General features: G+C 42.0%; 1 protein-coding gene across 1 annotated transcript; it reads right to left on the bottom strand.

Moving 5' to 3' along the window:
• Positions 1–9,831: 9,831 nt before the first annotated feature.
• Positions 9,832–12,273, bottom strand: LOC113012420 (placenta-specific gene 8 protein-like). Its single transcript, XM_026152633.1, has 4 exons — positions 12,221–12,273; positions 11,684–11,782; positions 10,701–10,846; positions 9,832–10,226 (listed from the first exon to the last, which is right to left on the bottom strand). Exons 2-4 carry the CDS (start codon positions 11,778–11,780, stop codon positions 10,131–10,133), a joined length of 339 nt encoding a protein of 112 aa, XP_026008418.1. The 5' UTR covers positions 11,781–11,782; positions 12,221–12,273; the 3' UTR covers positions 9,832–10,130.
• Between the last annotated feature and the right edge of the window lie 4,709 nt (positions 12,274–16,982).

Below are 16,982 nucleotides of genomic sequence, written 5' to 3'. Positions count from 1 at the left end.
CTACAAGTTGAACAGCCACAAGGGGCAGTACCCTCCATGGAGAAGGAGGCTAGAGGGCAAGATCAAAGTAGCACGGAGGGAGGTTAGCCAACTAACAGAGTTGCAGAAAGGTGCAACAAATAAGGTGCCTAAGAAATACAGCAAGCTGTCCATACCTGAGGCCTTGGAAACTGCCAAGCAAAGACTCACAGCCTTGGCCAGCCGCTTGAGGAGGTACACCAGAGAGATAGAAGGCAGGAGAATAAACCAGCTGTTCTCCACAGAACCAGCAAAGGTGTACTCTCAGTGGCAAGGGAACAATAAGAGAACAGCACCACCAAGGCTGGAGACGGAGCAATACTGGAAGAGCATATGGGAGAAGGATGCAACCCATAACGGCAATGCTCAGTGGCTAGTGGATCTGAGGGCAGACCACAGCGACCTCCCTGAACAGGGTCCAGTAACCATCACAGTGGCAGATATCCAAGAAAGGGTCTCCAGTATGAAGAGTTGGACAGCACCAGGGCCCGACATGGTTCACGCCTACTGGCTGAAGAAGCTGACTGCACTCCACGAGCGTCTGGCAGCACAAATGAACCAGCTGCTAGTTAACGAGAGACACCCGGAATGGCTAACTGAAGGCCGGACGGTCCTGATCCCCAAGGACCCCAAGAAGGGACCGGTCCCCTCCAACTACCGACCAATAACCTGCCTCAGCACCACATGGAAGCTCCTGTCAGGCATCATATCGGCTAAGATGAACAGGCACATGGGTCAATACATGAGCGGGACACAGAAAGGAATTGGCAAGAATACCAGAGGTGCAAAACACCAGCTACTGGTAGACAGAACAATCAGCCGAGACTGCAAGACCAGACTGACCAACCTGTGCACTGCCTGGATTGATTACAAGAAGGCCTATGACTCAATGCCCCACAGCTGGATACTGGAATGCCTAGAATTGTACAAGATCAATGGGACCCTAAGAGCCTTCATCAGGAACTCAATGGGGATGTGGCGTACAACACTAGAGGCCAACTCCAAGCCCATAGCACAAGTTACCATCAAGTGCGGGATCTACCAAGGAGATGCTCTGTCCCCACTGCTGTTCTGCATAGGCCTGAACCCCCTCAGTGAGATCATTAACAAGACTGGCTACGGATACCGACTACGGAACGGAGCAGTTGTCAGCCACCTCCTGTACATGGATGACATCAAGCTGTATGCCAAGAGTGAACGAGACATCGATTCACTGATCCACACTACCAGGCTATACAGCAATGACATTGGAATGTCGTTCGGACTGGAGAAGTGTAGTCGGATGGTAACAAAGAGAGGGAAGGTAGTCAGAACTGAGGGGATTGAACTACCAGAAGGCAACATTGCAGACATAGAGGACAGTTACAAGTACCTGGGGATCCCGCAGGCAAATGGGAACCATGAAGAGGCCGCTAGAAAGGCTGCAACCACCAAGTACCTGCAGAGGGTCAGGCAAGTCCTGAGGAGTCAGCTGAATGGTAAGAACAAGATCCGGGCCATCAACACATACGCCCTGCCCGTGATCAGGTACCCTGCTGGGGTAATAGGCTGGCCAAAGGAGGAGATAGAAGCCACTGACATAAAGACAAGAAAGCTCCTCACCATGCATGGAGGGTTTCACCCCAAGTCCAGCACCCTGAGGCTGTACGCTAAGCGGAAGGAAGGGGGCCGGGGACTGGTGAGTGTCAGCACCACAGTCCAGGATGAGACAAGGAACATCCAAGAATACATTGGGAAGATGGCCCCAACTGACCGAGTGCTCAGTGAATACCTCAGGCAGCAGAAACCCAAGAAAGAGGAGGGAGACGAGGAACCATCATGGAAGGACAGGCCCCTGCACGGTATGTACCACCGGCAGATAGAGGAGGTGGCTGATATCCAGAAATCCTACCAGTGGCTGGACAAAGCTGGACTGAAAGACAGCACAGAGGCACTAATCATGGCAGCACAAGAACAAGCTCTGAGTACAAGATCCATAGAGGCTGGAGTCTATCACACCAGGCAAGACCCCAGGTGCAGGCTGTGTAAAGATGCCCCAGAGACAATCCAGCACATAACAGCAGGGTGCAAGATGCTAGCAGGCAAGGCATACATGGAACGCCATAACCAAGTGGCCGGCATAGTGTACAGGAACATCTGTGCCGAGTATAACCTAGAAGTCCCGAGGTCAAAATGGGAGATGCCCCCAAGGGTGGTGGAGAATGACCGAGCTAAGATCCTGTGGGACTTCCAGATACAGACGGACAAAATGGTGGTGGCTAACCAACCGGACATAGTGGTGGTAGACAAACAGAAGAAGACGGCCGTAGTGATCGATGTAGCGGTTCCGAATGACAGCAATATCAGGAAGAAGGAACACGAGAAGCTGGAGAAATACCAAGGGCTCAGAGAAGAGCTCGAGAGGATGTGGAGGGTGAAGGTAACGGTGGTCCCCGTGGTAATCGGAGCACTAGGTGCGGTGACTCCCAAGCTAGGCGAGTGGCTCCAGCAGATCCCGGGAATAACATCGGAGATCTCTGTCCAGAAGAGCGCAGTCCTGGGAACAGCTAAGATTCTGCGCAGGACCCTCAAGCTCCCAGGCCTCTGGTAGAGGACCCGAGCTTGAAGGATAAACCGCCCGCAGGGGCGTGCTGGGTGTTTTTTATATATATATATATATATATATATATATATATATATATATATATATATATATATATATGTGTATATATATATATGTGTATATATATATATATATATATATGTGTATATATATATATGTGTATATATATATATATATATATATATGTGTATATATATATATATATATATATATATATATATATATATATATATATATATATATGTGTATATATATATATATATATATATATATATATATATATATATATATGTATATATGTTTCAATTCCTTGGAATTGTTTGCCATTTTTGCAAACGATTCCCTTATCGATTCCCGTCGCCATGAATTACGTCACCACGTTGCGGAGCGTCATTTACCTGGCAGGAAACATGGCGGCTCAAACGCTCAAAAGTTTGGTTATACTTTACGAGAACGGATGACAACAGGGTAACTTGCAATACTTGAAAAGTAGATATTTCATTTCAGGGAGGAAACACTACGAATATGCAAAAGCATTTGCTCACAAAACACACGATGACCTTAAATGAATGTCGTGTTTTTAATTCCGCTCCGGACTCGTTAATCTCAACCCAGCAGTAGCGGTAACGTTTGTACGTCCTCTCCCGTTAATGCAGCAGGTAAATAATCAACTAACAGTGCATATTATGTTAACGCGATCTGCCTTCTTACAAAACCTGCCATTACTGTGCATTTAGGTGACCATGATGAGACAGACAGACAGAGTCTGGCTCAGATGCTGCCAGTTCTCGCTGCAGTCTACCGGTAGCGTCTCCTTTCAGGCCAGGATAGACGAATGTCACCGAGCAGTGACTAAGTTTGTGGTCAAAGGTTTGCACCCATTTGCCACAGCAGATGTGTTTAATTGTAGGCAGGGACATTACTGGATATTCTTCTGCAATTGTAATTATTGCTACAGAAGAATATTTATGTTATTATTTTACATTTACAATTTTTTTTTCCTGGGGACCCTGTGACACCCCATTGAAGAGCTGTAGGCTGTGGATCTCTTAAGATCTCACTGTTGGGTTTGTAAGGCCATGTTACTCCTAAGTTTCTATCTTGTTCAAAGAGAAGATATAAAACAAAGTTCTAAGATAATCGACCTTAGTGTTCTCCTTTTTGAAAAAAAAATCGATAAGAGAATCGATAAAGAATTGAATCGTTAAACAGAATCGAAAATGGAATCGGAATCGTGAAAATCTTATCAATACCCATCCCTACTTGCACATATTTATTACAGGTGCATTGAAGCTAAAGGGGATATTTACTGTCAATCTCTGGCTGCGATTAATCACTTTACTGGAAACTTTATTAACTAGTAACTTCATTAGTCCATAACAGAAGCTAATATTTCTGTCCTATCATCGTTTAAACAGTAACAGCTTTACTACAATATAAGCTAACGTTTAAACCGTAACTTTAAGCTAGCACAGAGAGTGATATTATACCCCTTTCGTCAAACGCAGTGATTTATGACCCCCTTAATTGATTTATGACCCCTAATTAAATTATCCCCTAATTAAATTAGCTCCGGAAGTCCGGAAGTAGGAAGTAATTAAATTATCCCCTAATTAAATTAGCCCCTAATTAAATTAGCTCCGGAAGTCCGGAAGTAGGAAGTAATTAAATAATAAAAATATGATATTCATAAAAATATGATATTCATAAAAATATGATATTCATAAAAATATGATATTCATAAAAATATGATATTCATAAAAATATAATTGATTATTTAGAAAGTTTTTTATATATCAAATTAGCATTCTTTTATTTCTTTAAGCAATTAAAAAATTTATTTATTTTTTTATGCTCAAAAAACGCCATCTGGTGGCGGGTCAGTGTGTGTGCGCGCGCCCGCGCGCGCCCGAGGCTGTGTGTCTGGGCGCGCGGGGGCGCGCCCGTGTCTCCGGACCGTGCTCTCTCGGGCTCCGTGCTCATGTGTTTAAAAATGTATTAAACCATATTAAAATTGTTTAGTTAAACTTGTGCTTTTGTAACGTTCAGTATGGCCACAAACACATGCTGCATGCCTTGGGGGAAAACTTTATTTCGATTTATATGCATTTGTAGATTTAGAATAAAACTCATACTCAGAAAAAATTCGCGATCCCCGCAGCCCCCTTAACCTAATCCTTAGATACATAAGCAGGGAAAACTCCTTAAAAAACCCTCCGCTATTGCTCCAACTTATACTTTGTATAAACTTTTACGGGGGTTAAAAGTGGAGCTTATATATATTTTAAAGTGTATTGCACGTGGGATAGGCTCCAGCGCACTGCGCGAGCCTGAGAAAAGGATAAGTGGAGGCGAATGGATGGATGGATGGTGTATTGTACCTGTTACAAACCATTGTGATATTTATTTATTTATTTAAATGAAAGGATTGACAGAATGGTAAAAAGGAAAATGCAAAAATGTAGTTAGAGAGCAAGATTAACACTTACCGAATGATATGCGGATAAGGAAAGAGACGCAAGTTGCTGTTGAAATCGGCCGCTCCCTATGCGAAGTCGCAAGCAGTCTGAGCGGTTCCAGTTGTTGATATGGCTGAAGGCAGGGGTCTTCTGGGGGTTCGAAGATAGTCTTAACATCAGCGGGAGATCGTAAAATCAGACCTGGAGTGGATTGGCTAACCGGGGTGCGAAGGGAGCGGTGCAAGGGTTATGTGATTGGCAGCGGGGCGCAGTGAGGCGGAGTTGGTCTAAGAGGGGAATTTTCAAACGAGGTAAGCAGCGCATTCGGGACCAGAGCGGGGAGCGAACAAGCAGGAAAAAATTGTGCTCTGGAAGCTGTTGCGGGATCGGTGCGATTAAGAGTGAGGTAGAACTTAGACTCTGCGTAGAATTTTAGAGGTAGCTAGCAAGAGGCAAGTTTTTGAAGAAAAAAGAGTAAGGAGCTTTCCCAATGTTTTTGGATTATAGCGCTTTTTTTGGGGGGAAATAGAGGGGTAGCTAACAAGTTATTCTAGGGGTTTTGGAGAAATCGCGGAGAAATTTTTAAAAGGAGTTTTGGCTTTGTTTGGCTGAGCATGAAGGGAGCCGCGGGGCGCTGAATTTGAGAAAAAAGACTAAGGATTTTTTCAGGATTTTCCCTGTTATCGAATATAAGGTTTTGGGAATAGAGGGGGTACCCTAACAAGTTATTGTAGGGTTTTGGAGCAATAGCGGAGGGTTTTTTAAGGAGTTTTCCCTGCTTATGTATCTAAGGATTAGGTTAAGGGGGCTGCGGGGATCGCGAGTTGTTTTTTCTGAGTATGAGTTTTATTCTAAATCTACAAATGCATATAAATCGAAATAAAGTTTTCCCCCAAGGCATGCAGCATGTGTTTGTGGCCATACTGAACGTTACAAAAGCACAAGTTTAACTAAACAATTTTAATATGGTTTAATACATTTTTAAACACATGAGCACGGAGCCCGAGAGAGCACGGTCCGGAGACACGGGCGCGCCCCCGCGCGCCCAGACACACAGCCTCGGGCGCGCGCGGGCGCGCGCACACACACTGACCCGCCACCAGATGGCGTTTTTTGAGCATAAAAAAATAAATAAATTTTTTAATTGCTTAAAGAAATAAAAGAATGCTAATTTGATATATAAAAAACTTTCTAAATAATCAATTATATTTTTATGAATATCATATTTTTATGAATATCATATTTTTATGAATATCATATTTTTATGAATATCATATTTTTATTATTTAATTACTTCCTACTTCCGGACTTCCGGAGCTAATTTAATTAGGGGCTAATTTAATTAGGGGATAATTTAATTACTTCCTACTTCCGGACTTCCGGAGCTAATTTAATTAGGGGATAATTTAATTAGGGGTCATAAATCAATTAAGGGGGTCATAAATCACTGCGTTTGACGAAAGGGGTATAATATCACTCTCTTAGCACCATAAAGACGGTAAAACACGTAATAATATCTACAAATGCATCTTAAAGCTGTTATATTATCACTCGTTGTATTACTAACATAACCACATTAACATTATTGACACTCGCTGACTTTTAATAGTTATTCTATAAATGCTGTCCGTTCAAATGGTAACACTGCTGTAATCAACTGATTCCAGCCAGAGTGGCTTCTGGAGTCTTCCCACGCTCCTAATGAACCTCCATCTGGATGGATGATAACCACCTTCTGAACAAACTAGCAGGTGGAGATGGGCCATGCTGGCCCATTTCTATGGTACTGACGTCTGCTAATAAAGGCCAATGTATCGACTGATAACGTCCAAAGCGGGTGAATAAAGTCACCCGGTTGCTAGCTGTGCCATTACCCAGCTGCATACATCACTGCCTCCATCAATGCAATAAACGATGCAAAAGTAATAGCCTGTATTTAATTTTTAGTGAGCTCTATAATATTTAATAAGTGTACCCATCCGGTGCGTAAATCAAAATTTCAGGTTAGTATCTTGAAATTTCAGCACACTATGAAACTTTCTCATAATTTCTAGATGGCCAGTTAATAAGTAAGAAATTTGAGCCTCTGTGGTGTTTATCACCTCGGAGTGTTAACAGCAAAATTGTATCACAATTGACACAAGCTTCGGTTTTCCTGTAGAGGGCAGTGCTAGGCTGAATAAAGGAGCTCTTCAATAATTTATGTTTAATGGACAGGATGATAAATCTGCCCTCTTTTTACCGTTTTTATATTCTTTGTGCTATTATGTTTAATCCAGATATACTTACTACAGCATTATATTTTATTTCTATATGCACTATCATAGTACAGTCAAAAATCCATAGTGCACACTAAAAATAATTTGTACTGGAACTACTTGAACTACTTCATAATACACCCCCAGATAGAATCAAAACACACAGCACCTTGTTCCCATTTCAGATTTTTAAAACACAAAGTTTTAAGTTGCAGGGTAAAATTGTAGGTAACTTTGCTTCAAGAGAAAGTCAGTTAGCAAACAAACACTTGGATCCCTGTACAACATCCATAATCAGCAGGAAGTGCACCAAAATAAAAGGCTCATTATTCCAAAAAGTAACTAACAAACAAAGGTTTTTGAAAAGTTATTTGCAGTGCTATAGAGTTTTCTAAAAGCCATCCTCGTGATCCAAGGGCGTATTTGGCATGGACGGAAGGGACACGTCCCCACCAATATCCAGCGATTATTGAATTGTCCCCACCAATAATTTAATCTCTTCCAGTTAAGGAAAACAAAACCGATAGCAAGAAAAAAAAAACGATCTGTCAACGTCTCATTCACCTAGCGGTGCACAGAGCGTTAAATTACGTTCTCTACTGGAGTCCTACGTCATGTGACAAATATGGCCAATATGATTGGCTGTGCCTTTCAGAGAGCTCGGTTTAGTTTTAGCAGCGGCAAGCCCGCGCTGCGAGGACCGGTGTTCCAGATTAACTGGATTTGGTGGAACAGATGTGTGGCAGACTTGCGTTTCAGGAGCTGCTACCGACAAACCAGCAAAAAAACGCCAAATGTGTCATCTGTGACACTTGTGAGGTTATCTCAAACACACTCCGTCAGTCTTGATGCTTTTGAACAACAAAATATTTAAAAATGTCGCGAGTTTACCTGGTGATATTGTCATGCGCGACGCGATCACAAAAAAAAAAGCAAACAATTAACACCACGCCGGTGTTGTTCACAGGACAGCAAGAGTAAACGATCGGGAGACTCTAGTCGTTCCCCTCGTACGTTTTATTACTCCGATTTCAGCGTTTTTGCTTCACAACTAAAGTGTGCAGTTTACTTTGTGCACTAACATGGACTCGAATCAACCAGCGCCACCTCTGGCCAAGTGCCACAGCCTACAGCCGGATCGACTTGTGACACACATCTGCAGCACGTTTGAATTCGTTTCATGCACAACACATTTGTACCTTTCAATTGTGTGTTTGTCCTTTCCTCTAAAACACCTCAGAGTTACATGATACTTATTACTTAATTGTTAACCCCTTATTCTATTATACCTGGCAGTAAACATTTAAGATAATTTTAATTAAACCCCAATTTCCATTAGGGTTACCATTCTATTGCTTCCAGGTTAAAAATTTGTTGCCAGTATATAACAGCACCGTTATTAATTGGTTTTGCCTCACAGGCACGTGTTTTTTAACCACATTATTCCCACTACTAGGATTTCATTATTTATAAATATAAAGTTACTAATATTTTCTTATTATAGTTTAAGCTACCCAGCAGTATATAATTAAGATCAGTTAATGATTTGAAGTGATCTACAGAAGATCTACACACAGCAGAACTTCAGATAGTCTTCATACACCAGGACTCGTGTGCTGAGCTGTGGATTCTGGCACTTTGTTGTCATGTGATGAGAGCTGAGTGCTCGCTGACACGTTCATTGCAGCATTGAAGCAGAAGATTCTCCATGAAAGGAACACTGGACCCGTATTCGTGGGATACGGGACACAGATTACAGGAAATGTGAGATACTCACTTGTTGAGGCATGCCAACCTCACTTCTGTAGAAACGTATTGTCTTTCTTCACATGCCCTGCTGACATTTAGATTTCGTTTTTCAGAATCTAAAACTTATGGAGGTATGTTTTCTTTTCTTTTTCTTTCTTTTTCTCCTCTTGCCACTGAAAATCGAAAGCGGGTGTTAAATAGGTGTAATACACAAATTTCAACTTGCATTTTTTTCTGGCTCTGCTTCACATGAAATTACATCTGAACAAAATAATAAGACCTGTGATTATCCAAAGTTTCCCATCAAGTGGAGGAGGTGCTGTCATTTGGTTTTCTCTCAAAACACTTGAAGATTATTAAGGATCTTTTTGCTCAAATAGATGTACTGTAATCCAATTATAGTTTAAACTGTGTCCAATCCTCACATACAGTATCTCTCTCACCCACATCTGTAGGATGAAGATATGCTGAACACTCCTCATTGATAAAGAGGCGTGTTAACAGCTCCTCAATCCCCTCAAACCTGAGTCTGTCTGTCGTTTGTTTCTTCTGTGTTAAGCAAAATAATGTTTGTGGGTTACGCCATCACACACAATCCTTTCACTTTAATTTGTAGGTGTGTTTGAAAAGTTACAGAAATGTGCAGTGTGCCTGCTACGTGTCCCTGAGGCACCCCACCCTTCACACGATGGTGCTGGGTGATTTGTTGTGATATTGTTTTGTGCCAGTAAATAACTAAATTGTATCAGTTCTGAATACATCTTATTTATTTAAGACAATGAATCCTAATGAGTGAATAAGAATAGTTTTCTTTTTACTCAAAAGATTACAACAACAGGAATCCTGTTACATGAAATAGAAAGATTTTTTTGGTCAGATTAAAACCTCTATAACGCTATTTTAAAATGAGCTTACATATTCTTATAGCTTTTATTATTACTACATTACTACATATAGGTTTTATCTGAAAATCATGACATGGGCCCTGAACCATGAGCTTAATCCACAGGTAATGTGCACCGTGATCAGCATCAAGTTTGAGGGCTAGTGGCGTTCCCTGATCACCACCTCACGATACATCTGGCACCAGGCACACGAATAACAGCAAAGTACATTGATGACATCATCAGTGGCAGAGCCCTACAGGATGGAGAAGAGGAAAAAGAGAGAGCTGTTCAGACAGATTTTTAATTAGTTTGGAGTATCTGCTCTGTGAATAATAATAATGGATTGGATTTATATAGTGCTTTTCAAGGCACCCAAAGCGCTTTACAATGCCACAATGCCACTATTCATTCACTCTCACATTCACTGTGAACTAGATATTTCTTCTTTGAGCTCTGCTAAGAGCTCCATGATGCTGGGCATTACATTTTACAACCAAAAGGTGAATAAGGCAGTCTTCAGTAGTAAGTAATAGAAATTTGGGGATTTTTTGGGGTGTGTGTGGATGCAACTGACTAATGTGATTTTTAACTCCACCCTCTTGGTCACCCTTCAAATATGGTTATTTCTGGCTATAATGCTCAAAAGAAAAGCTTTAAAATGCAGAGTGGCCAAATACATCTCTTTTATGCAGTGCATAGTCCCGCTCCATCTCAAACCCAGCCTTACTTCGATGTTGTGGCGCTCTCTGATGGACTGTCGGAGTAAGCAGGACACCACACCACAAACATCCAGCAGTGGCATTGCGCAGCACCATCCATGCTTACTGGCTGTCTGACACTGCATACAGGGGAAACACCAAAGGCCGTAGCAACCTTGAGGGAGGAAAATGTGCAGAAATACAGCATTAGAGTATCAGTGTTTACTGTAGTTTATAATCACTATATATCAAATGTCAGCGTGAGCAAGGATTGTTTTCTAAAGAGGTCATTTGTTTTAGAACTTTCTTTGGCTTCTTTATTTTTGTTTTTCCAGGAATTTTAGTTTTCTGATGCCACCAATGAAAATAAAAAAGTTGTAGTTTGGACCTCGTTGAGTTTGATGCAGTGTTAATGCAAAGTGTTTCATGCACATTATTACATTTCTTGCTCTCATATGAAAATCTGACTGGTGCTCTGAGCGGTGTACCAAGACGAGGTACACATTCCTGTGAAAACCTTCAATAGGGTGAGAAGCAGCCAGGTGTTGTTAGTCAGATGTGCTCGATTAACTTATCATCAGTAAGACTTTGCCAAATTGCACTCTGATAGTCGTGTTTTTGTGGCCTAAATGCTGCAGTGTAGCTGCTGTGTTGCAATTCTAAAAGGCCAATTTAATGTAATGCAATGCCTGGAAATCATTCTGTTGGTCCTCAGGCAGCCAGACTCCTTTTCAGAAACCCATGCAGTCACGAAACGAGGCCATCAGAGGCCAAAAACTACTCGCTATGAGACAACAGTGGTAACCGCTCCACAGCTGTGCTGCCTATGCTTTTAAATTCCCATAGCAACAGGGAAACTTAATCTTCTGTATGTATAAGTGGACAGTTTTATAATTTAGATAAATTTAGATATTTTGTCAACATTCTTGAATTGTCTGAAACAAAGCCTGAGGACATGGTAGATTCATAAATTACTGCTGTTTGTTTGCTTTGGTTTGCTGGGAAGACTTACAGGTTTTCATATCAGAGGTGCAATCTAAGAGCTCGGTGCTCCATGCTCCAGAGCGGGGGGATAACATCCCCTGGGTGGGCTGCTGGCGGACAGCCATAACTGGAGGAAACAAGCCAGGAATGGAGACACAGAGTGAAACTTTATAGCAGTTACAAACTGGCGCTAGAATACAATAGAGATAACAGACTGGTTTAAAGCATTATTGTCTACAGTGTGGCCATTATGAGAGCCATTATTACACGTGTAACAAGATGTTTTCTATTTCATGCAAATCATTACAAATACCTGGAGTGACATGTACAAATAATTTGTGTGCAGTACAAAACAGTTCAATATGCCACGAATTACATGATTTATATTTTTTTCTTCCAAATTTTGTCTTTTTTTGTGCATGTGGGTCTGGAAGGCTTTAACATTTCCTTTAGTTCCAGCATCTCATGCATAAACTGTTTCATTACTACAGGTTATACTGAAATAGTAAAATCGATTCACATAGATTGCTGTATTTAGCTCATCAGTATAAAAAGTTTCTCTTACCTCTTCTCTGGTTCTCTGAGCTTTGAAGAGAAAATGGGGAAAAAAAGGGCTGAAACCCAGAATTTAACTCCAACTAAGGGAGGGGAGGGGACACATACACAAACACACCTCTAGCTCAGCAGTGTCACAGCCCTTTTAGTTTAACAGTTAAATTTGATGTTAAATGGATAGGCAAGGCAAGTTTATTTGTATAGCACAATTCAACAACAAGGTGATTCAAAGTGCTTTACAGAGACATTAGAAACAAAAACAAATAAAAAGCATGATTTAAAATAGATTAAAACAAGCAAACAAACAAACTAATTAACAAACAAACAAAACAGTATATAAAATCAAAACAGATAAAATCAGAACAATAGATAAAATCAGTAGTTAAATGTAAGTTTTGAAATTTAAGCTTAAAAGTGTGGATTTGGTGCTTTATTCAAATGCAGCTGAGAACAGGTGAGTCTTCAACCTGGATTTAAATAAACTGAGTGTTTCAGCTGATCTGAGGCTTTCTGGGAGTTTGTTCCAGATATAAGGAGCATAAAAGCTGAATGCTGCTTCTCCGTGTCTGGTTCTGACTCTGGGAACTGATAAAAGACCGGATCCAGATGACCTGAGGGATCTGGATGGTTCATACTGGGTCAGGAGGTCACTGATGTATTTTGGTCCTAAACCATTCAGAGCTTTATAGACCAGCATCAGAACTTTAAAGTCTATCCTCTGACGGACAGGCAGCCAGTGTAAGGACCTCAGAGCTGGACTGATGTGGTCCATTTTTTGGTCTTAGTGAGGACTCGAGCAGCAGAGTTCTGAATGAGCTGTAGTTGTCTGACTGATTTTTTAGGTAGACCTGTAAAGATGCTGTTACAGTAATCAAGCCTACTAAAGATGAATGCATGGACTAGTTTTTCCAGGTCCTGTTGAGACATCAGATCTTTTATGCAGACCTAAACTTAGAAAAACACATTAAGACAATAACAAAGTCAGCTTACTATCACCTCAAGAATATATCAAGGATAAAAGATCTGATGTCTCAACAGGACCTGGAAAAACTAGTCCTAAGATGTCCTCCAGGTCTTTGCTGTTAATCGGGTGAAACTGTTTCATGGTGTTTAAACAGTTTTTTGGTGGACACAGTACATAGTCTGGATCTGCTGTTGATGTACCAATTGCTTGTCTAATTTTTGGGATTTTTTCTGTGAAGAATTTGGCAAAGTCATTGCAGGCCATGGTCGAATGAAGTTCAGCTGCCACTGACACAGGAGGGTTTGTTAGCCTGTCAACTGTAGAAAATAAGACCCGAGCATTATGGCTGTTTTTAGTGATGATGTCAGAGAAATAGGACCTTCTTGCACTCCTCAGTTGTAAATTATAATTGTGAAGTTTCTCTTTATAGATGTCATAATGAACCTGGAGGTTTGTTTTTCTCCATCTGCGCTCAGCTTTCCTACACTCTCTTTTTTCATTTTTCACCAGTGTGGAGTTTCTCCATGGAGACTTTTTCCTTCCAGAGATAACCTTCACCTTAATGGGAGCAATAGTGTCCATTACATTTAACATGTTAGCATTGAAGCTATTGACGAGCTCATTGACTGACCCTCTGGACAGGTCAGGTGTTAATGGGAAGACCTGGTTAAAAATTGCACTACTGTGTTCAGTTATACACCGTTTTGTGATCACTGTTGTTGATATATTTGTGTGGGCTGAGATTTTACTTTCAAAGAAAACACAGTAATGATCAGACAGGCCCACATCAGACACAGTAACCTTTGAAATGCTCAGGCCTTTGGAGATCAGTAGGTCAAGAGTGTGTCCTCTATTATGTGTGGCCTCTGTTACATGCTGAGTCAGCCCAAAGTTGCCCAGAGTGTTACTCAGGTCTTTAGTCCCTTTGTCCTGAGGGTTGTCCACATGGATGTTAAAATCCCCAACAATAATTACACAGTCGAAATCAACACAGATCACAGACAGCAGTTCACTGAGGTCATTAAAAAAAGTCTGTGCAGTATTTGGGAGGCCTGTAAACATTAAGAAACACAACTTTGGATGGGGCCTTCAGCTGTAAAGCCACATATTCAAAAGACTGAAAACTTCCAGGAGATAGCTGCTTACATTGAAATGATTCATTAAATAAGACAGCAACCCCTCCTCCTCTCCTGCTCGCCCTGACCTCACTGATAAAACTGTAGTTAGGAGGGGTCGTCTCGATGAGAACAGCTCCACTGTTACTTTGGTCCAACCAAGTTTCAGTTAAAAACATAAAATCAAGGCTGTGCTCAGTGATTAAATCATTAATTAAAAATGTTTTCCCAGCTAAAGATCTAACGTTTAATAAAGCCAACTTAAGTGTTTTAGAGGTATTATTTGTCCCCTCGTGTTTGGGAGCAGTCTGTGGCACACAAGGTATGTTTACTATGTTTAAAGATCGTTTAGAGTGCAGCTCTCTGTGTTTTGACCAGGCCACATGTCTCCTTCTGTCACCTAAAAGTACAGGAATTTCATTCATTTCTAGTAAACAGGGTCCCAGCTTCTCCTGGGAAAAGTCACCACTGCCATAATCCTCGCAGCCCGGACCCTCCACACATCACACATCAGACTGCGGAGACAGAGCATGAAGGTGGTAAGGAGGAACTAAGGGGGGCGAGGCTGGGCAATGTGACTTCGATTGCTCTGTTGAGGGCGGGGCTCGATGGCGAACCTTTGGCCGCTCTGGTGGGGGGTTTATGGAGGACAAAAAGGGATTGGGCCGGGGGGTAGATCTGAGCCCAGCATTGACCCGCTCCATCATCTCCTCAGTGAATTTCAGGTGTGGGGAGGAGGGAGAAAGGGAGGGGGAGGAGGGTGATGGCCTGTCAGGGGTTTGGGGGACTGGGGAAGATCGTGGTCCCTGGTCCTGGTCGTTGGTGTTGTTGAGAGAGTTGGGCAAATAGGGACCCCTCTTCTTGCCTCTTCTTGCCTCAGATGTCTCTCCTTTCTGAGGCTCTTCCCGGGTGGGGGCAAATGGAGCTCCTCCTCAAGGTTTCTGCAGGGCTTTGTCTGTTCTTGGAGTACTGTTTGTTCCTCTTTATGAGATAACTCCTCGTTTATCTCAGCCTTGGCACCAAGCACAGATGGAGGATGACGTATGGAATAAAACAAGTTGGAGGTGAACAGTTTCACCCCTGACTTGTTAAAATTAAATCCATTTGCTTTGAACAGATGCCTGCGTTCCCAAAAAATATTAAAGTTGTTGATAAAATGCACTGAGTGGTCAGCACATGCTGATATAAGGCATTTATTCAGTGCAAACAACCTGCTGAATCTCTCGTCTCCTCCTCTGACGGGCGGTACAGGTCCACTGATGAATACAGCTGCATTCAGAGAGTTTACAGTATTTAGTAATCCAGTAAAGTCCCGTTTCAGAACCTCAGACTGTTGTTTGGACACATCGTTTGACCCTGTATGCAGAACAATGTTTGTCACAGTTGGATATTCATCTGCCATTTGAAGGTCAGGTTGTTGACCATATCCTTAGGAAAGCAGAGGACTTTAGTGTTCTTACCGCACATCCTTTGTACATCCTTTACGGCAGAGTCACCCACAATCAGAGTTTCAGGCCTAGCCTTTAGCTTTCCCAGTGGTCTTTTACTTTTCAACAGATTTTCAGACCTTACTTCGCTGCTTTTAGATGGATGGTTGTCCGATATAGATCCAGGGTCCTTTGATAGTGGAGCGAATCTGTTCTGCAGTTTCACATTCAGTTGATTTGGAGGTTTGTTGTTAACCTTCCTATTCACGGTTGTCCAGTCCTGTTTCCTCTCGTATACAGGGGTAGAAGAGCTTCTCTGTCTCGTAGGAAGTGAAGGCCAGTCGGTTTCAGAGATTTCAGCTCGCTGTGCTCTGCCCGTGATACGTCCTCCCCCTTCCAGGAGACATGATTTATGTCTTGGTTTTGCACCAAGACAGTCCAAGGGGGGATTATCACTTGAGGATTTATAATAATGCACAGAGTCTACTTTCTTGGTCATGTTATCTGTGCTCCTTAGCTGTGTACTAGCTTGCTCATCGCCATTGTTTTGAATCAAAGGCAAGGTTGTTTCATTTCCACACAGTCCATTTACCTCCACGTTTACTTCTAAGCGATGAATTTTTGTCTCCAGTACTACAATCTTCTGCAGGAGGCTGTGGTAGTCATCTGTGGAGAGGGAAGGCATCTTGTTGCTAGTTAGCCTAGCGGTTAGCACCTTTCCAGGCTATTGAGGCTGTTCGGTGCCCAGACGCTGTAATCAGGCTTCAGCTGTGTCTAGGCCACAGACACACAGAGCGCTGAGGATAAGGTAACTATAAAAATGTTGCTGTTTCTGTTAAGAACACTTTAGTCCTAATGATCTATAAGTGTCCAGAAGCTATCGCAGGTAAGCTCATACGGAAAAAAGGGAAAAAATCAGCATGAAAATCAATAAAAATCAATAAAAGAAGCAAAGCATTTAAGAGCAAAGAGATGAAGCGTCCACACTCACAAAAGGGGAGGAGCACTGTGAGCACTGATACTGAAACAATCAATTAAACCAGCTAGAGCCTTCAGCTGTCAGGTCTCTCTTCTGTGGAGCCAGCTCCCAGTTTGGATTCAGGAGACAGACACTCTCTACTTTTAAGATTATGCTTAAAACTTTTCCTTTTGATAAAGCTCATAGTTAGGGCTGAATCAGGTGACCCTGAATCCTTCCTCCCTGCTAAGTGTCTCGAGGCAACTGTGGATATGATTTGGCGCTATATAAATAAAACTGAATTGAGT

This window comes from Astatotilapia calliptera, chromosome 3 (assembly GCF_900246225.1).
Source record: "Astatotilapia calliptera chromosome 3, fAstCal1.2, whole genome shotgun sequence".
In the NCBI taxonomy this organism is placed as follows: Eukaryota; Metazoa; Chordata; class Actinopteri; order Cichliformes; family Cichlidae; genus Astatotilapia; species Astatotilapia calliptera.
The sequence above is the reverse complement of the archived record's forward strand: the minus strand, read 5'-3'. Positions and strand labels throughout refer to the sequence as shown.

What these genes read in the sequence shown, in the direction of transcription:
- LOC113012420 (XM_026152633.1), bottom strand. Translation starts at nt 11,780, where the DNA reads ATGGCTGTCCGCCAGCAGCCCACCCAGGGGATGTTATCCCCCCGCTCT. An exon ending in CACCTCTGATATGAAAACCT is followed by an intron (nt 10,847 to 11,683) that starts GTAAGTCTTCCC and finishes TCCTCCCTCAAG; the next exon opens with GTTGCTACGGCCTTTGGTGT. An exon ending in GAGAGCGCCACAACATCGAA is followed by an intron (nt 10,227 to 10,700) that starts GTAAGGCTGGGT and finishes TCCATCCTGTAG; the next exon opens with GGCTCTGCCACTGATGATGT.